This window comes from Columba livia, chromosome 26 (assembly GCF_036013475.1).
Source record: "Columba livia isolate bColLiv1 breed racing homer chromosome 26, bColLiv1.pat.W.v2, whole genome shotgun sequence".
Lineage (NCBI taxonomy): Eukaryota > Metazoa > Chordata > Aves > Columbiformes > Columbidae > Columba > Columba livia.
In genome coordinates this window covers 1,726,711-1,748,977 of record NC_088627.1, presented here as the reverse complement: position 1 = coordinate 1,748,977, position 22,267 = coordinate 1,726,711, and the positions used below count along the sequence as shown (strand labels likewise).

Sequence of the window (22,267 nt, the reverse complement as noted above, 5' to 3'; positions counted from 1 at the left end):
GGCACACTGTCACCAGCATCTGAAAATTATGAATGTTGTAATGCGCCATAAACCACCACATGTCCCAGAAGAGACCCTCAGCCTTCAAATACTGCTGAGAGGAGCCATAGAGTAACCTACTGAGCCTGCTGATCATCAGTGTTTTATGGAAGACCTGAGGTGCAGATCTCCCCGCTTTCCCCCTCCTTTAGGGCAAAGGCTGGACCGGGAATTGTGCTGGGATCAGACACTTGCAAAAGCAGTCACTTGGAAAGCTTTTACTGTGGGTTTAGTTCTTTGTCTCTGGAATATCACTCATATTTAGCAAAGAGCTGCTTTCCCTAATCCACATCCGTGCAGGTGCATGTGGAAGCTCCTGGGAATTCTTGCTGCACAGGAGCTTGGGTCAGGCCGGTGGGGCTGCTCACCGAGAGTACTGCCCAGCAGCATCCTCGAGAGACCTCGGCCCCGGGGAGTGATGCACGGCCCTTCTGCATCCGTCTTCTCGACTGTAGCATCCTCCTTCCCCATCATCCAGAGACCCAGGAATACACAGAGCTGCTGACCCAAAAGAGAGATGAAACATTGAGTCAGCCAGCAGCCGGTGCTTTCGGAGCCTCATCCATGCACCTGTGTGCTGAACCCTGGGCTGGCTCCTCCGGATCCTCAGGGACATGCAGATGAACTGTTGCTGAGCTTCCCCTACCCCCACGGCATCGCTTCTCTGGGCAAAGGCTGGTGGAGATGGTGCAGGAGGAGGACACCCCACTTGGTCCCCAGTCCTGAGTGGCATGGGGGCACTTTAAACCTGTTAGGACAGACTCCCAAGCAAATCCTGACTGGTAGCCCCAGTCACTCCCCATCTCTGGTAACATCAGCTCCCCTGTTTCGACTTAAATCAGCTGCCCCTTTCCCAGTGCACAGCACAGCCCTGCAAGAGGACGCACAGACATTTCCTCCGCCCCGTTTGCATCAAATGCCAAGTGCTTTTACAGAGAAATGCATTCTTGGGAAACCTCTGCAGAACGTTGACCGTCCTGCACCTGTGGGCTGGATGTAGCTCCCCACTCACAGCTGGGACACTGGAGGTCACAATGGTGTCACACAGCCCGCACCCCCACAACCAGCAGCCTAGAACACACCTGTTTATTTTGGGGCTCATCTACTTTAAGGAATAAATCCACTTGCCAGCTCCGCACTGCTTACCTATAACCTGCTGACCAAGCCATCTGCTGCTCTGCAGATGCACAGGGAAAGCAAAGCTCTTGGACAGCCCGTCACTGTGGAGCTGACAGCCCAACCAGGGCTCCCCCATCGGCAACACCAGCCCTGCCACCCACTTTTTGACCAGATCTCCAGATTGCACAGGCGTAACCACTGAAAGGACAGGACTTCAACAACTGCTCTTGAGTAGTGCAAGGAGCAAGGCCGGGGACACTGACAGGCAACCCAAAGAGTCTCAGAGTGATACAGACCCTCCAATAGCAGCATCCACAGCCCTGCTGCTACAGGGCAGGAAAGGAACACATGGGAATATTCCTGAACTCTGCAAATGACTTGCTGGGAACCCTTTAGAAAGAAAAATCTAAGCTCTGGAGGAGCTGTCATGATTTTTGGAGCCTCTTCGGTGTAGAAAACCGCAGCAGAGAGCTCCCAGTAGAGCTACAGACCAGCTGCCCGGGCTGCACATGGTCTGGAAGAGGTGTGAGGAGTCAGCACCCGCTTGTCTGGACCCCTCCGTCCACATTAGGATACTGCCCTCAGCACAGAGGAGCATCTCATCCCCCCAGCCACACTCTGAGGATCGACTTCGTCCAAGCATTAAACTAGAAACACAGTCCTTACGACTCAGGTGTCAGGTGGGCGACACTGGTGACCGGGATCCACAGATCAGCAACGGGAGTGAAGAAAACCCTTGTCCCCGGTGTTTGACACCCCGCTGCAGCCGTGCCAGAGACGGGCGCTGAACAAATGCACACTGGAGATATTTCAGCTTTTATTTGCTAATTCATCTTGTACATTCTCACTTGGTTGTTGAGTGACAGCCGCCAGGAGCCTCAGCAGCAGGGGGCAGCAGCAACTAGGAGTTCAGAGCTTTCCACAGAGCCTGGAAACAGGAGACAGCAGAGGAAACAAAACCCCACCAGCTTTTACATGTAACCTTTTCTGAGTAAGGGAATTAGAAATCGAGTCATCTTTATCACATTCGGAAAGGTGTTGGATTTACAGCCCTGTGTGTTCAGCATACAGATCTCAGGTTGAAGTGACTATCTGCAGAGCACCTTGAATACTATCCCAGGCTTTCTATTTTTGAAGCCAGAATCTTAAAGCTGCAGTACTCTCCATGCATCCTTCCCAGCAGTCCCGAAGCCAAATAACAAAAGAAGCCCTTGCAAATAAATAATAGGAAAAATAAATAAGATTAGATCTGGAATATACAGTTACATGGTCTTTATTTGGTTTCAGAGGTGGAAAAAAGTGAAGTTAGACTGCAGCTTTAAGCCTGAATCAGCCTCAAACACTTTGTGAATTTTACAGTTGATTAGCTGTACAGGTCGGAGATCCCAAGTTGCACAGAGATGAACATTTACGCACACGCACACCCTTCCCCAAGGCATACTTTATTTTGCTCAGCCAGCTAGAGAAAGCTGCCGGAGGGGAAGTGCCCCCTTCCCCAGCTGAACCTATTTACTGTCACAGTAAAAAGTCCCAACAAATAGCAAACTCCACCCACGTTTGCAAGGGGAAACTGGTTCAAGCCATGCATCAGGGAGACAATCTTCTCTCGGGGGATCCTTCAACTTTGCTGGCACCACAGAATCCTTGAGCAAATCCAGCTACCGGCAGGACCGCCAGCTGCCCATCTCCTCCTGCGCTCAAAGCCTGGTTGTGGAAAGTCCTAAGTCCATTATTTCTACTTAAGCCAGAAATCCTGTTAATGCCACTTAGAGGCAGCTCTACAGCAAGAGCTCTTGATCTGCTCTCTGTTTGGGGTACAACGCTCCCTCCCCAGGAACTCCAAACGGAAAACCACACGGAAGAGAAAAGCAATCCATTGCAAGTCGGTGTCCGATGATTGTCTCTTCGGGGAGGTCAGGAATCCAGGACAGGGCAAGGCAGGGGAAGGGAGGAGGATGGCAGGTGGAGAAGGAAGTTAGAAACAAACTCCAAACCACCAAGACACAAGGAGGAGCTCAAAGCCCCTCAACAGCTGATGGCACTGGGTTGCTGTTTGCTAACAAAGTCTGAAATGAAGTCGAACTCGTTCTGTCCCAAGAATAGCTCTGGCAGCTCCTGAATCCGGTCCAACCCCAGTTCCAGGACAAGAGATGTCAAGACCTCCTCATCTATGAGATCAGTGTCCATAACGTTCAAGGTCAGCGCTGGTGAGGGCATGTGCTGCATGCCTGGGTGCTGGCTTGGCCCCACTCTGTACTGCTGGGCACCAGCGCCCATGGGCCCATTGCTCATTCCCAGCGGGTGAGCCTGGTACTGGGTGTTGAGTTTTTGTAGGTGCATGCTGGCCATCAGCTGCTGGGTGCCCACTGGCCCCATGTACTGCTGCTGCTGACTTGGACCATTGAACATCATCGCGTTCTGCATCTGGTGGTGGCCCATCTGTCCGCTGAGGTTGGGTCTTGGCCTCATCGCACCATCCATGCCAGACCCTCCGTAGGGCATCATCTGACCGGCGCCAGGCAGCGTCCTCAGCACATGCTGCCCGTGCTGCGGGGGGCCCTGCAGCCCGCTCACCCCCATGCGGTAGTTCTGCAGCCCGGTGCCACCGTGGCTCATGGACATCATCATGTGCTCAGCCATGGCTCCAGGCCCCTGCAAGGCGACACACGGCTCAGGGCAAGGCTCCCGGGGACAGCGCTGCTTCCCGCTCCCGTCCGAGGATCCCGAGCACCCCCCGCCTCCGCGCCGGCAGGAGCGCACCGCGCTGCACCCGCCCTGGGAGCCGCGCTGCCGCCCGTCCGCCCGCGGCTGCGGCACAAAGCCCAGCGCGGCGCGCCCCGCGGCGGCTCAGCGCTCCGGCCCGCGGCCGCCCCGGGGAGCCGGGCTGTGCCCGCGCGGGTACGCACCGATCCGGGGCTCCGGCGGGCAGCAGGGTCGGGCAGCAAGTTGGCTCAACCAGCAGTGTTGCACTCGCTCAGCTCGCTGTGTGCGGAGCGTCGCGCTCCCGGCACTTATAGAGACGCGGGCTGGGGCGGGCCGGGCGGGCCGGCCCCCCGGCGCCCATTGGAGCGGGCCCGGTGCTGCCCGGCCCTCGACGGGGCGGGCGGGCGGCACAAAGGCCGGGCCGCTTCCCGGGCTGGCCAGCTCCCTCCCGGCGTTACAGACCGCGGCTCTGGTAATGACAGACAGATCTCTGCAGAATTGGAGCAGCCTGTTTCATGGAGTTTTATATGTTTTGCGCTTTTGTGATGCTCATGGACCCTGTTGAGCAGCAAGAGGCGATAACACAGTGTTTAAAAGGCTGCTGAATAAAGTGTTTGTTGCTAACTGTATTACACGAGGAATGAGGTCTAAGTGTGTGCTGTCCGGGGGGACTGAAGTTAGGGACAGACATCCTGGATGAGTGCCGAACCACACAACACTGACCTGAAGGGTTACTTGTATGGAGTATCTTTATATCAAAACACCTCAAACCAGCTCCTCAGAGCCGATAATGCCCAGAAGCCATCAGTTTCCAGATGTGAGGGGTGGAAAATGTCCTCTCTTACCTGGACAGAATGCAAGACCATTAACTTCCAGGACATTCTGGGAGTTGCTTTTGTTTGTGCCACCTTCTGCCTTGCTAAGTGGCTGGGATGGGTTTCAGGTGTTGTTGGTGAGCCTCTAACTGATGAATCAGTTGGTTAATTGTTGAGTGTAATTACGTAATGATTGTTTTTTAACTCTAGAGATTTTGACAAATGCATTTTTTAGTGCTAATAAACACATGCTCACACACATATACCTGCCTGCCCGAGAGTTCACATGCAGACGCCACCCAGGCGAGGAACAAATACGAAGGGAGTGTCTGCCCTTGTCTTTGCAGACGCATCCAGCTGTACGAGCCTCTAGCAGTCGGAGGAGAGGTGTGGTGTGTAGCTCACACGGGGCAGGAATTCTTGGACAGGAGTAACAGGGGCTCTCCACAGCCATGTGTGTTACACAAGACCCCCAGGATGGTAAATGACCCACTATTTTGAAAACAAATTGGCAGGTGAGAGAGCACGCTTGCTGAACACAAGTGTGAAAGTCTCCTCTGCCTCTGCACTGGTTATGTCCCTTCTGCTTTGGGAAGGGTAAGCTAGATCAGCATCTCATCCAGTTTGAAAACAATTTGGCCAGAAATGGAGCTGTGTTGGCTGGGATCACCTGATCCAGCTTATGTTGTCCCCTAGACGTTTCACCACCATAACCTGGGGTGTTTTGAGAGGAACCTGCAGAAGGAAGCGTGCGAGGCGATGGGAGGCATTGCGGTGGTGAGATGGGTCCACAGATCCACAGCCTCCGTGTTTGCCACGTTGTGTGCCATCCGCCCGTGTTCTGTGTCTTGAGGGCTTCCTGTTCTCAAACCACTAACATTTTATTTTACAGGGACCAGTGTGGGTTTATCTGCTGCATTTCACACTGCCCAGCCAGTGGCCGGGGGAGCAGAGCTGGCAAAGGCTGACTAGTCCTGGCAACATTCCTCGTTTTGGCCCAGAACAAGCAGTGGTTCCTCGTCATGCTGAGGTCTCAAGTATTAAGGACCCAAACCGCTGCAGCTGTATTTACATACGCTGTGTATGACTCGATCCAACCCCAGGTTTGCAGTCTCTCCACCTCCCCATGCGCTGCCATCTGTCATCAGCCCCCGGACAGACTGGCCTTTCTGGGAAAGCAGATAAACCGCCTGTGTATCGGATCCAGCCCTGGGGCTGTCAGTTGGTCAGCCCTGCCTTAAGTCACAACACAAGCCACCTCCAGGAGTGTGTCATTCACAGCTTCCTGACGTGGGACTTCCCCAGGCTGGCTGTACCGGTGTCATCAGCCCCGTGTTGGCAAGGGTGGATTACCCAGACTGGGAATCATTATAAATCACGTTGTGGCTCCAGTGGCACCAGTTTGGCTCGGCAAGCTGGGGATCTGTGTCCCAGTGTGTCTGTGTCCCAGGTCAAGCCATCCCCGCGGGTGGGCATCAGGTCAGAGGCCGGGTCACCGGCACATTGCAGACCTTTCCGTTCCCCTCTCAGCGGGGCTTGCAGCCCAACCCACAGGTAGTCTGTGTTACCTGTGATTTGTTTATGCAAGATATTCCCTCCTCATACTTGATCCCTGATCATCATGCATTGACTGCACAATTACAGGGGTAAAATCATGTCCCTAAAGACCCCAGGGATGAGAAGTGGCACAGGTGAGAGCTTTTTGTAAACAGAGACATGAACACTTACCTTGCAATGTTTTGTATGTGTCAGAACTGGTTCTTGCTAATTTCAGTTGCTGATCTGCAGTCCAAATCTCTTTTTTTGCAAGAGTCAGAGAATCTTGGGTGGCAGGGAGGCAGGGGGAAAGAACACTGTTACGAAGAGCTTTGTAGGATGTAAGATATATCGATGGAAGGGGAGCAGGTAGAGGATTTATTTTAGGAATTTCCCCTGACCAAGTGACTCTCAGCGTACACTTCAGTTTACAACCCACCCACTGCTCTGCAGGGGCTGCCAAACATGCAAGTGTCCAGCGTGCAAACTCCCTGCACACGCTCTGTGGGACACACCACTACCTGCATGCACGCACATGGTGCGGGAGCGTGTGCCCTTCAGCAGGGTCTCACCTGCCAGGGCTGCGAAACGCTGCAAAGGTGACCGAGACCAGAGCAGGGCATGGTGGGGTTTGGTGCATCTTCCCAAGCGGCAGAGGTAGCCAGGCCAGCAGCTCACCCAGGCACTGGTGTGCTCCCAACACGGAGCTGCTTTGCTCAGCTTGTAAACAACTTCTTATTTTTTTTTCCTCTGGGCTAATCTTGTTCTGTGAGGGCAGATAACATCACTGGATTTTTTCCAGTGTCCTTTGCAAGCACCTCCTGCTTTGGACTTTGGCTGAGATGCACACGAATGAGACACGAGCTTCCTCAATTGCTTTCTCCTGTTTGCTTTCCCCTGGTCCTGCCGTGCATCCCTGATGCTGGTTGTTTCTGCTCTGCTCCCTGTTCTGTGCCAGCCTGGCTACTGCTCTGTTGGTGTTTCCCAATTCTATCCTTCCTTTCCACTTTGGAGTTTTCCAGGTTTCCATATCGGCTGGTGTCTGTGGTCCCTGGACCGTGAGCTGGCACCAAATCAGCTCTGGTGTCAAAGCGATGGTCTGTGTGCAATGTCACGGGGCCCTGTTCTTGTGCGGTCCCTTCAGTGCCATGACTGTCCTCCCCAGATACCCCAGTGTGTCCTTTTCGCTGCTCAAGACAAGCCAAGTGCCCTCTCACGCCACCAACCCCTAGGGCTGCTTCATGTCAAGAAGCCGCTTTGCCCAAGGCCCAGCTCACGTTGCTGTCTGGGCATGTGTTTCTGCCCACGTGGCCTCTTGGGATGTCCTGGTCACTACGATTTCCCTCAGGCTGGATTTGCAGCAGCGATGGACAGAGCCGTGCTGTGGCTTCACTGGTGATGAGCCTGTTGAGTCAAGGATCCCCAATTGCTTTCTCCTGTTTGCTTTCCCCTGGGCATGCCGTGCACCCTTGTGCTGGCCGCTCCTGCTCTGCTCCCTGCTCTGCTCCAGCGTCTTGTTCTCTGCCTTGGGAAAGGTATCAGGGAGGAGAGCCTGGCACAGCCACGTGCCTCCTTGGATGTCCCTGTGGGGTTTGGGGTCAAGGCTGCCTTTTCTTGGGTCCCAATGTGATGCTGTGTCCCTCTGTCAGGACCTGGTGCATAGAGGGGGGATCAGTAGCCATGGAGAGCAGTGGGGCTTTCCCCTGCAAATGACTGTGTCCTCCTTGCTCCTGCACAGCACAGCATGAAGTCAGAGAGGTTTTAGGTTATTTCTTCTTATCTCTTTGCACCCATGTTGCTGCTGTCTTGAGGCAGATTAGCTGGTGGCGGTTTCTCTGGTCTGCTGAACTTGCCTCATGCAACTGACTTGCATTTGGAGGTGTGGGGTAGTCAGGGATGTGGTGCTGAGTCTTCGGGGGGCTGTAGTGTGGTGTTTCTTGCATTATCATCAGAAGCGGCTGTTGCTGTTTATCTGCCTTCTCTTTCCTTGGTGTTATGCAAGCTTCTTTTCAAATGGCAGTGGCTGTTTTCCCTGGGTCGATGTAGCAACGATGTTCTCCCTTGCATTTCCAGACCCTCATGGCTATGACCGTGCTCCTCCAGCCGCACTCCTGCCCCTCTCACTCCCGTGACTCTGTTAAGGTGCCCAAGTGCTTTTACACTTTCTTACCCGTCTGAGTGTTGAGCAGGGACTGCAGTGGAGCCCCAGGAAGGTGTGAGCTTGTGGGTGCGCTGGGTGCCCGGCGCCCCAGCTCGTGTGGCCAGGGCAGGAATGGGATGGGTGATTCAGGGCAACTGAAAGTTTTGTGCAGGAAGAGCTTCTTGGGATCCAGGTCGTCCAAGACCTGTTTGTCAGGTTCCTTTTTTTGTTATTCATCAGCTCAGTATTCCTGAAAACAAATCGCATTGTTGTCACCTCATTGGCATCGCACAGCCTGGTTTTCATGTGGACCGGTTTCCTTTCTACGTGAAGAAAATGGTCTGGATGTTTAAGTGAGTTATCAATTTATTGGGACTAACGTGAAAACATGTGCTGCTTGAAAATGTGTCTTCCTGGCCAGTATCCACTGAAATCCATAGTAGCTATTGGCACATGTGATGTTAGGAAAACAGCTTGTGTTGCTGCTGCCATTGTCAGGGTTAAAACGCAATTGCCCTTTTTGGGAACGCTGCTTGCTGAAGGCATCTGTTGTGTAAGGGACAAGCTGGTGAAAGCAGTGGAGTGCCAGGCGGGGAGAGAAACCGTCCTCCTGTTTGCCACGGCCACGCTGTGTGCTGTCGAAAGGCATTTTCAGTTCCTTGCTCTGCATTGTGCTCCAGGCTCCAGGTACGGTGGGTGGGAAAGGCCACTGGAGATGACCTGAAGCGATGCAAACATAGTGCTTGGTCTGTGAGCAAAGAATTACACATGGAAATGGGGGAAGGAAGGAGAGGTGGCCTCCCCCACTGGCTACTTTTGTGGGGTTAAAAGTATGAGCAAGTTTTGAAGCTGGTGACAGCAAGGAGCAGGAAGAGGAGATGCGAGGGGTTATAAATATCCGACTCTCAAGAGGCGAAGCAATGAGATACAAGTTTCCATGAACAGGCTCCTAGAGTGTGACACCCTCTTCCCTCTCTCGCGTGGTTGTGCTCCAGATAACAGAAACCACTGCTGATTTCCTGAACTCGCTATCTTTGACATAAAAAAAACCAAACACCACCGAAGAGCAGGAGTTTATAAATAAGGCTTAGAAAAAAAGAGCTGCTATTCTGAGAGGCAATGAAAGCGGCAGCTTTCCCAGCTCAACACTTCGCTTCTGGTTCACAACTAACTCAAGCCACCCCAGAAGGAAACCTGAGACCTGGAAAGCTGGGTATGGACCTGTGTCTGATGGGAAGCTGAGCCGGTGCTGCGTGCTGAAACCACACAGCGGGCATGGTGAAGTCTGGCTAAGTGTGGTCCTGGCACAGTGGAGCAGATCCAACTGACGGCTGTGAATGGAGAAGCCCTAGGGGAGGGTTCTTCTGAAGCCTCACCACTTCAGGAAAGACGTGGAGAAACTGGAGAGTGTTTGGAGGTGGGAAATCACCAGCAGAGGTGCTGGTAGATGGAGGTGCTGGATGGTTTGTCCTGGAGAAGGGACAACCGAGGCAGGCAGGAGAGTCTTCAAAAAGTCTTCAAAAGCAGGCGCATCCCCATGCCCAGTCTCCAGAGAGAAGCGAAGCCTGGCAGAGTCCCACCTACAGAAAAACAGCCCTTACTCTTGGTGCAAGAACAGACGATTTCCAAAATGTTGTCAGCTCTGACTGTGCAATCTCTGGGCTTTTGCAAGCTACGGTATTGACAGAACAAGCAGTTAAACAAATACTATCTTCTACTGTAACGTTTGTTATTGTAGGCCACAAACCACAGGCAGCTTGGCCTGACTCCAGGAGAGAGACCTGTGTAAATATTCCCATGTTCACAGTTATCTTCAAGATGCAGCCTCAACTTGGGTCTTTCCCAGAAAGGATGGAGAGATAATGGTTTACAGGCAAAGGCCGATCATCTCAGCGCACTGCCAGCCTGGAAACCTGCTCCCTGTGCTCCAGGGCTTCCTTTCTGCAGCTCCCAAAGCCAAGCAGGAGTTTTCAGGCAACACATGTTTATGTGTATATGCATGGAGAGAGGGGCAGCATGCTAAAGACAGGTGTATAGTGTATTTATTGGCAGCCCCTGTGGGCTCAGCTTTGAGGAGCAACACTAGAAAAATGGCGAAATCCATGCCGTTATTTTCAGGTAGCAGCAGCCCTTCTTGACACAGATTCAGCACAGCAAGCCACAAACGGGTCACCTCGGGGCTGCCGTGTCTTCATGACAAGGACCAACCTTGGAAGGATGCAGCCGTTCAGCTCCTCCAAGAGGCTGGTTGCTCTGGGCATGTCCACAAAGGTGGGAAATCACTGCTTGCCTCGCCATCCATGGGGAGATCTGCTGGCACTGAAAGAAAAGGGGGGAAAAGTATCATATGTGGAGAATTATCACCCATTGTGTCTTGTAGGCTGCTCAGAGGGCCGACTGCAGGACACAACTGAAGGTGAGGATCCACCCAGCTCAGGTGGAATTGAATTGGAAATGATCATCACTGGGCTTGGAAATTGACTCACATTAGGGCCAGAACTGGCTGGGAAAATTTTCCTGGAACTTGTATTGCCTCAGCATATACGAATCTACCAAGAAATCATGGAACTGGGCCAGATGAAGCAAAATTCATTCAGGAAAGCAAGGTTCAGAGTTCAATTGAACCTGTTTCAGAGCTCTTTCACAGTGAAATGTTTCCGTGTTTCCAGTTGAAGTGGATGTTTTGAAATCTCAATATTTTCCTGCTTTATGTGGTAGCAGAAAATCACTTAAAATTCAGGATAGGAATGGAAACTTGGAATTACCTAACATAATGAAAGCAAAATTTAGTTTGCATGTGTTTTATCCCAGTTGAGACCAAAATAAAATTCTGACATCTTGGAACCCCAGGCGGAAGGATCTTTGCACCCTGTCCAGCTTCCCTGCGGCTCAGGGAGATGAGTGTGTGTGGCCACGTGCCAGATTGCTCTGACTTCTGCTCTTCTTTCATAGACTCATAAAGTCATAGAATGTCCTCAGTTGGAAGGACCCATAGGACCATGGAGTCCAACTGCTGTCCCTGCACAGGACACGCCACAGGTCTCTCCGTGTGTCTGAGGACGTTGTCCAGTCTCTTCTCGAGCACTGTCAGGTTGGGGCCGTGACACCCCCCTGGGAGCCTGTTCAGTGTCCAGCACCTCTGGGGGAAGAATCTTTTCCTCATGTCCCACTGACCCTCCCCTGGCACATCTTCTGTCATTCCCTGGGCTCTGTCCCTGTTACAGAGAGAAGAGCTCAGCCCTGTTCCTCCTGCTCATCTGGTGATGAAGCTGCAGCCCCATGAGCTCTGCCCTCAGTCTCCTCTTCTCCAGGCTGAACAAACCCAGGGACTTCATATGGCTTCATCTCCAAACCCTTCACGATCTTGGTCACCCTCCTCTGGACACTCTCCAATAGCTTAATATCCTTTTTATCCCGTGTCCCCATCCCTGTGCACAGAGCTCAGGTGAGGCCAGAGCCGAGCGGGACGATCCCCTCCCTGCCCGGCTGGCGATGCTGAGCTGGATGCACCAGGACACGGGTCCCTCTTGACTGCCAGGGACACTTTACACTACACTGAGCAGCAGGTTTTGTCCTTCCCTCTTGTGCAGCAGTGTCCTCTGCATCTTAGTGACCACTGTCCTTGCTCAGTGCATCTGACTAGGTGGGGAGCAGCCTGCTTTGATCATAAGAAAAAGGGATGAGGAAGATGGAGGAGGGAGGAAGAGGGGTGAGATGGTGGAAGCCAGAGATGGAAAGAGGCAAGGGAGGAGTCTGCAGCAGGGAAAACCAGAAATAGTCCTGGGAAAGACTCCTCATCTGGATGGTAGACATGGTCCTGCAGCCTCCTCCCCAGGACCTGTGGGTCCAGGGCTGTGCTGAGAACATCTCCCCCCACGCCAGCTCCCAGTGCAGCCCTGTGTGCACGGTGGTTGTTTTTGACTGAGTGCAGGTTTTTCCCCGAGTTTGTGCAAGAAGCTCTCAGAGGGAGCTATAAATACTGCAGGGCTTCCTGTGCGGCTCTGCCGGGAGGAGGCTGCTTCCCCGCGGGCAGAGGCAGCGAGCGTCCCGGGGGCAGGAGAGGGGCTGCCCTGTGCAAGAGCCCCCTCTTCCCAAGGTGGGGATCGGTGCCTTCGTCCAGCCCGGCCGGCAGAGCCAAGCGCTGCTGCTCCACATCAGACTGGTCATATTTTGGTTTCTAGAAAGCAGCACGTGGAAGCCCTGCTGGGCTGTCTGGGGGATGAGGAGGAGCTGCATTCAGAGGTTCGTGGTGGGATCCAACAGCAAGGTCCTGCTGGGGACAGTCCTTTCCTGGCTGAGGTCCATTGGGTGAGATGCTGCTGTTTGAATTCTGCAGGTGGCACTCCTGGAGAGGGGCTTTAGGAGTGGCTCCCGTGGGTTTGCACCTGCTGAGGTCTCTGCAGAGGTGAGGGGAAAGGGACACCTCTCACCCCATCATCCTGCCCCCGGCCCTGCTGCCCAGCTCCTGCCAACAGCCCTCGGGGCAGCAGAGCTCCCAGAGAGGAAGGGAAGAAGTGTCAGGGATGATTGTAGCCAACGCACAAGCAGGTGATGGAAAGTACCTGGTGAGAGACTCACAGAACACCCAGTGCTCTCCCCACCAGGCTTCAGGTTTGCTGGAAAATCACTGGGGCTACACTAATGGTATGAAGGCTTCAACCAGAGCAGGTAATAACTTCACTCAGCCTTCCAGGTATGGTTCATCTACTGCACTCTAGTTCATGGTTTGCCATATTTGCAAGAGTGTGCTGCTGGTTTCTGCTGTATCAGGCAGAGCCTGAATCAGAAGAAAGCACCGAGCTGATGTTGCATGCCAGTTTATGAGGAACTTACCTGAGGTTTTGCATTTGGGAAGCCCCAGGGCTCAAATTGAATACAAAATTGGTACTCACGCAACTTCTGGTCCCCGAGGAAGCTCCATCCACAGGAGACGCCAAGCTGAATCTCAGCTGTCACTTTGGAAAAGGGTCTTGGGTGGAGATGGACAGAAACTTGACCTTTCCAGATTCGAGCATAGATGGCAGAGCACACCAGCGTAGTTTTTCTGATGATTTTTAATAATTATGTTTGAAATCATCCTTAATGCAAGTTGATTATATGGGCGACTTCATATTGTTGTTTGGCTGAAAGTGGTAGCACCGCGTTTCCAGTTAAAAACCAGAGGTGGCACCAGGGATGGGCAGGGAGAAGGACATTGACAGGTTTTTAAAATGGGAAATCTAACAAAATTGATGAGTGTTGACAGAATGTTTCTAAATTATAAATACTGCATTTCTTAGGACCAGTCAACTTGGGAAACTAGTGCAGATAGAGAAAAATCTGTTCCACGCTCTCCGGCCCAAGTGCTCCGGGAAGCCCTCACCTGGGCAGGCCCGTGTTTATCCACTCGGGCTCTGGGTGGATTTGCAGCATCCCTGTGACTTGTAAATGTTTCCAGAATCTCTGTTTCTTCACCCTCTGAGTCTGGTCTGCAAAGGACATGCTGTGGATCGCACTGCTCTGCAGGATGTCTGCTGATCTGTCTCCTGGGAATGGACCTTCTGGGAGATGAGGATTCTGGTACAGATTCTGCTTCTTGCCTGGTGACACGGGGCTTCCTGGGACTTTGCAAGAGGAAAACAACACATGTTCTGCCATGGAAAGGTACAGTTTGTGTTATGCCAAGGACGCAGTGAAGGAACACAGAGTGCAGGCAGAGACGGGGTGAACTGTCCCTTACGGACATCTTCTCTTCCATGCATCCATTTCACATGGCAGGAACTGATCTAAGCGAGGTTCGTGTGACCCTGCCAGGGCTCACGCCCTCGGTGGCGTGTTCCTGCTTGCCCCCGTGCCAGTGCTGGCTGACTTAACTCGGGGAGTTGATCAGACTGATAAGTAACCCTGCAAAAACAGCTCTGTGTTTGGCCACATCAGCCCCGCGTGGCGGCTGTTTGCACACTCAGGTCAGTCCCTGGTGCGAGGGAAGGAACCGTGTCGCAGGGGCTGGGGAAGGGTGGGTCCTTGTCAGATCAGAGGAGTTTGAATTGCTAGAGAACTGTGTGCGTGGGGCTGAGGGGAAAGGGGAAGCAATTAGTCCACAAATCCCCGGGGAGCTGATAGCAGCAATCCACCCGGTTCCTGACCCGAGCCCAGCTTCCCCTGCCTGTGAGCTGACGTTGCTTCACCTGCCAAGTGACATGCACCTGGCTCGAAGGTAAATCTCTTTGCTATCTCTTGCTTGGGTTATTGGTAAAGGTCAGGGTCCCGGGGAAGCTCGGTGCTGGTGTCTGCCTGGGCGGCACAGTCTGACCGGGATGCATCAGGAACTGTTTGTCCCGACAGTGCAAGTGGGCAGATCTGGGATCAGGCTCTGCCGATTCTGCTCCGAGGAACAGGAGGGAAGGAAGCAATTTCTGTAAATTTAGTAAGAAAGTCCTTAAATCTAATTGCTGGAAGTGGTTAGGGAAGCTGACAGACTATAATCAGCATCGTGACTTTTTTCCGGCTCATCAACAATGCCAGAGCTCCTTGACTGCGCTCAGCACAGCTCTGGTACAGCCTAGAAACCTCACCTGCTAAAAACCACTGAAAACCTCCTCTGCTGCAAAACGACCGAAAACTTCACCCGCTGAAAATGACAGAGAACTTCACCTGCTCACAGACTGATCCCACCTGCAAGGAGCAGCGCAGGCCAGACCAAACGCAAACGAGGAGTACGTGAAGCCCTCTGGCTGGAGAGCAGCCAGAAACATCTGCTCAGATGTGGTGTCCAGATTAGCAAGTTGATGACAGAATATTTTCAGAGGTTAATTATGCACAAACAACCACAGCAAACGGGAAAGTCAGGGCTAAAGTTATGTTTAAATTGCAATGGCCATTCCAAGAGATGAGCTTTCCTGGTGACAGCGCAGTGGCTTTGTGTTAATTGAGAATAAGAAGGGGTGACACAGCTTGGAATGACTGGAGGAGTGACAGCTGTTGCAGAGGAAATTTCTCAGGGAGAGCAATAGGCAGCATGGTCCATCATTCCTGAGTTAATATTCCTGAAGGGTAGTGTCTTCCTGAGATTTCAGAGAATGTCTTCTGTATCAGAGGTTGGAAACTTGTGCCATTTCATTGACATGAGCAATGGGGAGAAATGCTACCTGCCTCTGGACAGCCACTTTCATAGGGGCTCTTCTCTGTATTAAAGTTAACTCGTGTACTAATAAGAGGAGCAGGACACGGAGCAAAGGTCTCTGTCCCCCTTGTGCTGCAGGCTGGGCAGGTTGGGTGGCTGTGGGGACATGGGGGGCACAGCCCACCCAGAGGGGACCAGCTCCTGGGTTCTGCTCTGGTGAAATCTCAAATAAGGGCTCTAACTTCACACAGTTCAATGGAATGGCAGCTATTCGCAGCTCCAGGTAAACACTGGGAAATGCTCCAAGTACTCACGGCTCAGACAGAGACTGCTGTGAAGAAAAACTTTCAGTCCCTTAGGGGCAGGATCCCATTAGGGTGGAATTTGAAGAGTTTCATTCTGATGCTTGTAACAAACACAGGCAAATGTGGTAATTCCCCTAAATGGGAATGAAAACCTTTGGGGCTGGCTGAGCTAAAAAATCAGCTTGTATATAGACAGTGGGTCCTCCCAAGGCCAGAGGGGTCCTCGTCTTGGTTCTGATGGGAGCTGGATGCAACTCGCTTAGCAATCATCCTGGAATTTTGAATACGAAGCAACACCCCATGTGTGACGCTAGTTAACAAGCTGTGTGAAATCCATGGCCACGCTGAATGTGAATAGGCTGAGCCACAAGGAAGTAGCTTAAAGCTGGTGCACGAGGGCTCGCGGCTGGGAGGAGATGCTGTGACAGGGGAGAGCTGGCTGTTCCCAGCCACCCCAGGCTGCAGGGCGTAGCGTCTGCGTTACTGGGAGCGTGGAGGGCAGAAGAAAGAGGAAGCCCTTGGGAGCTGGGTGGGAGCCTGGGCAGGTGTGGCAGAAAACTCCATCCCTCGGATGGTTACACTGCAAAGTGGCTCCTGGCTGGCATCCCACAGTGGTCCAAGACGGGCTCCACGGGCACCCCGGCAGGAGCTGGTGTGGCACAGCTACTCTGGTTCCTCTGCTTCCTCCCCAGTCCTGTGCAAATCCCACCACAGTTGCTGACCCGTGAGATATGCTTTGCTGGATCAGGCAGCATGCGGAGGTGCCCTGGCGTGTTCTCCGTGGAGGGAGGCATGTGTGCCTGTGCGCTTTGTCATCCGCTCTGGTGACAAGTTTTCAGGCTGGCTTTTCTGCAGCAAAGACCCCGCAGCCTGATCCCACGCACAGGTCTCTGGTGGGGCAGGGAGAGCTGTGGTACCCAGCGGAGTCACTGGGCAGGTGCCGCAGGGTCTGGGACTCCCGTCGGTGCCCAGTTTGCAAGATGGAAATGATACTTTCTTCCTTATCTTTTCTCCACCCAAGTCATTAGGACTGAGATGCCTTTTCACAGTTGTTGTCTTACAGGGAGTTTGTCTCCAAGCTGCGGAGGAACCAATGGATGATGCCTGCAAAGGGCAGATCCGTCTGTCCACGGGCCAAATGGGTGTCTGGTGTTTCAGGATGGTCCATGCGCTGTGCTCCAGGTGTGTGTGCTCCCTGTCTTGCAGTGCATGGCTGTGCACTGCCCCAGGGACTGGACACCAGCTGTCTGCTTGGACAGATGTGGCCCAGGGCTGAATGACTCCCTGGATGATCCTGCTGTGACATTAAGCCAAAACGCAAAAGTTCCGTCCTCTGGGAACAGCGGATGGGTTAAGCAATGGCCTGCTGTGGCCATCTGACTTGGAGCCTGCCGTAGACTGGCCTGGACAGGACAGTGCCAGAGGAGAGGCGGATTCCCAAGTGGTGATTGTGCATCAGCTTCTTTCTTCAGTGAGACAGTGCACTTGCTTATTTTGAAGAGCTCATAAAACCAGTGGTGGCATCAGACACCCTTCCCTTCTCAGTGCTGCCAGGTGACCAACACAGACAGGAAAGCCCAGGGTTTCCAAGCAAGCTTTCCTAGGTCAGTGTGCCATGCTCAGGTGGCAGCCACCCTCCCCTTCAACTGCCTTAGGACACAGTCCCCAAGAGATATACAAATATACAGTTTGATTATTGTTTGCATCTTTGCTGCACGTGCCTGAGTAGCTCTCTACCGGACCTCAGCAGGCGTACTGAGCCAATTGGTGCTTGTGTGTTAGATGTGATAAGACAAAAGGAGGCTTCCAAGCCTTGTGCAGTCAGGGCTGGCATAATCCATGGGAAAAGACTGCAGGAAGCATGTCCAGGTGATTTCAGTGATGCCCACTGCCGAGGGGGAAAGGGCATACATAGGCTGGAGCCTGGCAGAGCTGCCCTGGGAAGCCGGGTAAGAGAGCGGCTGTTCCCGGCCTTCCAAGGTTGGGCTCAGCTCATTGCTACTCACCATCTTGGAGTGAGCTCCTGCACACTCACCCCATGGGCACGTCCCAGGCCAGGCAGGGAGCGGCTCCTGCGAGGCACTTTTCCCGTCTGTGTTTGGGGAGGGCAGGACAGGGCACATTTGCCCAGATCACGCCTGGTTCTGGGAACAACCAGGTGCCTCCTGTCTAGTTGGACCTGTCCCTTTAGCAAGCGCCGGGGAAAGATCTTCAGGGGAAAATGGGTGCTCTTACAAAACATGCTGTGGGCTCTTGTTCCTGGGTCACACAACCCCTAATTCAGCTGGAGGAAGCAGTTGCCTCCTGCGCAGCAGAGATAATAGACATCAGAGGAGTGTTTGAAGTCCTAATTCAGGCCCAGCTCTGCAGGTCTGGCTTCCTGGAAGAGTGCAGGGCTTAGTGCAGAAACAAGGATGCTCCTTCTCGCTGTGCCCTGCCATGGCTGCCCCAGGCCTGGAGCCACGCTGCTCCGAGGGAGCACAGCACCACACCACAGCGAGCGGGGAGCGAGCAGGGAGCTGCCGCAACGGGACGGAGGTGGGACATTGCACAACGTGACGCAGTTTTACAACATAATTCCCTGTGCCGTCCCTGTGGCACCATGACCGTGCGCATCCCTGTGAAATTGTGGGCAGCGGGTGAAGCACACGAGGTGTGACTCAGAGGAATCAGATCCCATCTGCATATTTTTGCATAATATCAGATCTTTTTTGCAGCCTATTTAGAAGGAGCTCCGCTGGAGCGGTGTCCTGTGTCCCTGGAGGTCCCAGCTTCATCATGGATTACCGGTCCTGAAGGCTCAGCTTTACAACTCTGTTCCTCTGCTGATCTCAAGGAGATTCTTGTTCTGAACTGCTTGAGGCCATTTTTTGGACAAGCTGTTGTAAGCAGGGGGTGAGGTTGGTGGGGAACACCCAGCCCCTCCTCTCGGCTCTCTCTAGGTGCCCATAAATAGGTGGTAGATTGTTAAGGTCACGAGCTGGTCTGGAACAGGCAGAGTGGTTCTACCATCTCTAGAGCGTGAGTTCAAGTCTGAGCTATGGCAACACGGGCAATTAGCAAGGTTTTTCAGCTGTAAATATACAGTGGAAACCAAGGGAACCTATAATTAAATGCTAAGAGTTGTAATTAATGCTGCCTATATGAGTATCTCAGCTTCTTATGGAATCCAGACGTTCCCTGCCGCTCCCTGTTTCCCTGGGTGGGCACGGAGGGCAGCGGTGGCTGCCGACGACATCTCCGGATTTCATCTGCTCCTACCAAGCCGTGGGTAGGTGGGGAATGAGTGTGAGGTGTCAAGAGCAGGTCAGCCACCTACCTCTGAAGAGCAGATCTGCAACGTGAGCCAGGAGGTGCAGCTGTGATGGGTAAAAGGCATCCAGTGATCAAGCCAAGCGATCTCCTCCTCTGGGGTGCTGTCTGAGGGGTCTGACGCAGGGGAACACGCTCTGAAGAGCGGCAGCAGGAAGGGGCTATGCTTTGATACCACCTGTGCCAGCTTCTTGATGCACCTGTGCTGCTTTGCAGTTGACCTGTGAAATACTGGAGAAAAGGGAATCTCTGAATGGGGGCTAAGGACTGGATGAGACTTTAGTGCAGTCACCCGGAAACCAGCATTAACCCAGGCTGTAAAACTGTATTTATGGATGTGGGTAAATAGAACCATCTCCATCTGGGAAAACAAGGTCTGCAAGAGGAAGCTGACTGGCTCATCCTCACCCAACAAGTCGAGGACGGCACCTTCTCCACCCTCTGCAGGACCCAGGCATCCTGGTTACCAGTTCTACACCGCAATCACGGGATGCACTTAGCTCTCATAAAGTTCAAAAGGCTGTAACGGAGGACTAGACACAGACTGAAGACACAGAAACTGGGACAGAAGCCTGAACTTGAAGAGGAAAAAAAGCTCTAAGTTTTTCTAGGGAGTCCCTGAAGTTAGTGAGTCCAACGTGGGTCATTGAGAAGATATCCAGAACAGCCTGAAAGTACCTGCTATTTCCCCTGTGCCCTGGTCTCTGGAGATCACCCCGAGGACAATTACCTGCTCCAAGTGGTACGTGGCAGAGCCACCAGTGACTCACAGCAGCATAGTCCTGCCAGCTCCGAGGTGACCTCGCTGTGACACGATGTGCTGGCAGCTCCACAGTGCCAGCGAGGAGCAGATCCATCCCCTCGTTCAAGGATGGGTCAGCACGCCAACACCTCGAAACATGTGGGGTGAAGGTAGTCAACAGCCATCCCGCATCCCACCGCACGCTTTGTGCAAAGTGCATCTTCCCGTCCAGCTCATTCTGCCTTGTCTGTGTCTGTCACCCACTGGGTCCTCACTGAACAAGTCCTGTGTGAAAACTCCAGGCCATCAGAGGACAGGTAGGGGCTGCGATTTGGCTCAAGTCAGACTCAGGCTGCTCCACGTGCTGGTTGCTCCTGAGAGACAGCCCGAGAAGCTGCAGCCAAGCAGATGAACAGATAAAGAGCCGTCCAGCCAGTGATGCAGATGGACAAGGAAAGGAAGAAAGGGACATCTTGTCTCAGGGCTCTGCTGTGTTATAAAAAACATTTACAGCTTCATAATCCTCCTGTGGCGAGTGGTTTTTTACTCATGAAAGAATAAGACAAATTCAAACACAGCAACCTCGTACCTTACTAAGCAAACAGAAAAACAACCACCGAACCCTGATGAATTCTCTAGGGACAAATAAAATGAACCTTCTTGTTGAATCTGTGCATGTTTTTATCTCCAGTGCTTTGTTTGTGGGATGAGCCCAAACTGGATCCAGTGACGCTGGAGGCTTTTCATGCCTTCCCAAAATGTCCCTTCCTTGCTCAGATGTTCTTTGTGGCTCAGATGGGAGCACCTGAAGGCACCAAGAAGCCCGTGTGGGATGGATGCTGCAGCAACAAGCCATTAGCACCCCAAGAAAGGGCTGCAAGTCAAGACTGTGCCAATGATTAATTGCAATGTTGGAAATACTCCCTCTTGCTGCACTCAGGAATTCCAGGTGCATTTGGTGACATTATGGGTTCGCCTGCCGTCTGTTCCCAGGAAAACACCGTATGATTTGTTAAACGGGAGTTTGGGCCAAAATGTTCAATACCAGAATAACCAGGGTTTCTTTTTTTTTTTTTTTTTCCAGGCTGTGAAAAATGTGCCCTTTTAAGAATCAATAAATTTGTATGCAGATTTCCAGAACATGAATAATTCATGGCTATAAGAAAGGAGAAACACTATAGTGGTTTGATTATGCAGTTGTTTTAAATAAGCAAAATTAGTTGTTAATGAGACCCCTATGCATATTTAGGAAAGCTGAATAATTTATTAAGAGCCAAGAAGTGACGGCTGGAGAAGGGAGGAGAAAGCCAAGCAGCTCTTTTGAGATTATGCTACTGCACTTTGGGGAGAAGTGGGCACAAATTAACCCCTTTTTGAATAAAACACAACTAACACTCAGGTCTGCAGAGACCAGGTGATGTTCATGCACTGAAAGCAGACACTTCTACAGTGGGGCTATGAATTAAGGATAAGCATTAGGTGGCATCCCAAATGTCAGGCAGGTCAGGAACATCCATTTCTTTCCAGTCTGCAATGAATCACCCGCCTGAGAAAGAAAAGTACATTTTCCAAGGGCCCAAATCAGAAGTGCTGGACAGGAGAAGGACTTTTCCAGGCAGGGAGAGGAAAAACAGAAAAACAATTCTACCCACCTTTTTGTCAAAAATTTCCCTTAGATTTTCTCCTAACAAGGGCTAATTATTTCCAGTGAAGCTCTTCTGCGTTATTAGCATCTGCACACATCCTGATCCCGTTGTCTCATGCCCAGGCGTGCTGGGGCAGATGTGCAGGCAAAATGCATCCTGCTGCTCGTGGGTGTGCAGGCGGAGCGGGGCTGTTGCTGCAGCGTTCCTGGGGCAGGTCTAACATCTGTCCTTAGCTCTGCTGCCTCTTTCTGCATTCCCCATTGAAGCTGCCTGCACCTTGAAAACACCAGCAGGGATCACAGCTTAACTGAGCTAGCCCAGAGACAAGAGGGTGGGGTTATGATTTTGGGAGGGTCACCTGAAATAAGGGTTTTGCACCTGCAAACCTTTGCAAGTGTCACCTGTGTGGATCACCTGTGGGAAAAAAACAGCAGCACTCTCATCTAGTGGCATCTACAGACATGCAGGTATGGGATGTGCCTGGTGGATTTACCATGTGTGTGGGAATCTTCCTGGGTGCTGGTCATGATGGGTGACCCATGAGGCCACTCTGCTTTTGGGAAGAGAGGTCTCGGGAATCATAGAACCATAGAACAATTTGGGCTGGAAGGGCCCTTCAAAGTTCACCCAGTCCAACCCCCTGCCATGAGCAGGGACAGCTTCACCCAGATCAGATTGCTCAGAGCCCCGTCCAGCCTGGCCTGAGATGTCTCCAGGGATGGGAATCGTTGCCATGTGTCAGCCAGAGAGGACGTAAGGAAGCGAGCTGCAAGTGCTGGGTCACGGCTCAGGTCGAACAGCAGATGCT

At 52.6% G+C, this 22,267-nt stretch overlaps 1 protein-coding gene and 1 long non-coding RNA gene across 3 annotated transcripts; both read right to left on the bottom strand.

Moving 5' to 3' along the window:
* Positions 1-1,962: 1,962 nt before the first annotated feature.
* On the bottom strand, positions 1,963-4,200 carry LOC102093870 (cbp/p300-interacting transactivator 3). The gene is made up of 2 exons (XM_065041411.1): positions 4,065-4,200; positions 1,963-3,810 (listed from the first exon to the last, which is right to left on the bottom strand). The coding sequence occupies exon 2, from the start codon at positions 3,796-3,798 to the stop codon at positions 3,184-3,186; it is 615 nt and encodes a 204-aa protein (XP_064897483.1). The 5' UTR covers positions 3,799-3,810; positions 4,065-4,200; the 3' UTR covers positions 1,963-3,183.
* A 787-nt stretch (positions 4,201-4,987) lies between these two features.
* LOC110364115 (uncharacterized) lies at positions 4,988-21,995 on the bottom strand. Of its 2 annotated transcripts, XR_002422661.2 has the most exons (4): positions 21,466-21,995; positions 13,245-21,359; positions 10,561-10,671; positions 4,988-9,932 (listed from the first exon to the last, which is right to left on the bottom strand). It is a non-coding gene; the product is annotated as an uncharacterized LOC110364115 (long non-coding RNA). The 2 variants fall into 2 exon arrangements; XR_010468128.1 differs by having other exon boundaries at positions 4,988-10,671.
* Between the last annotated feature and the right edge of the window lie 272 nt (positions 21,996-22,267).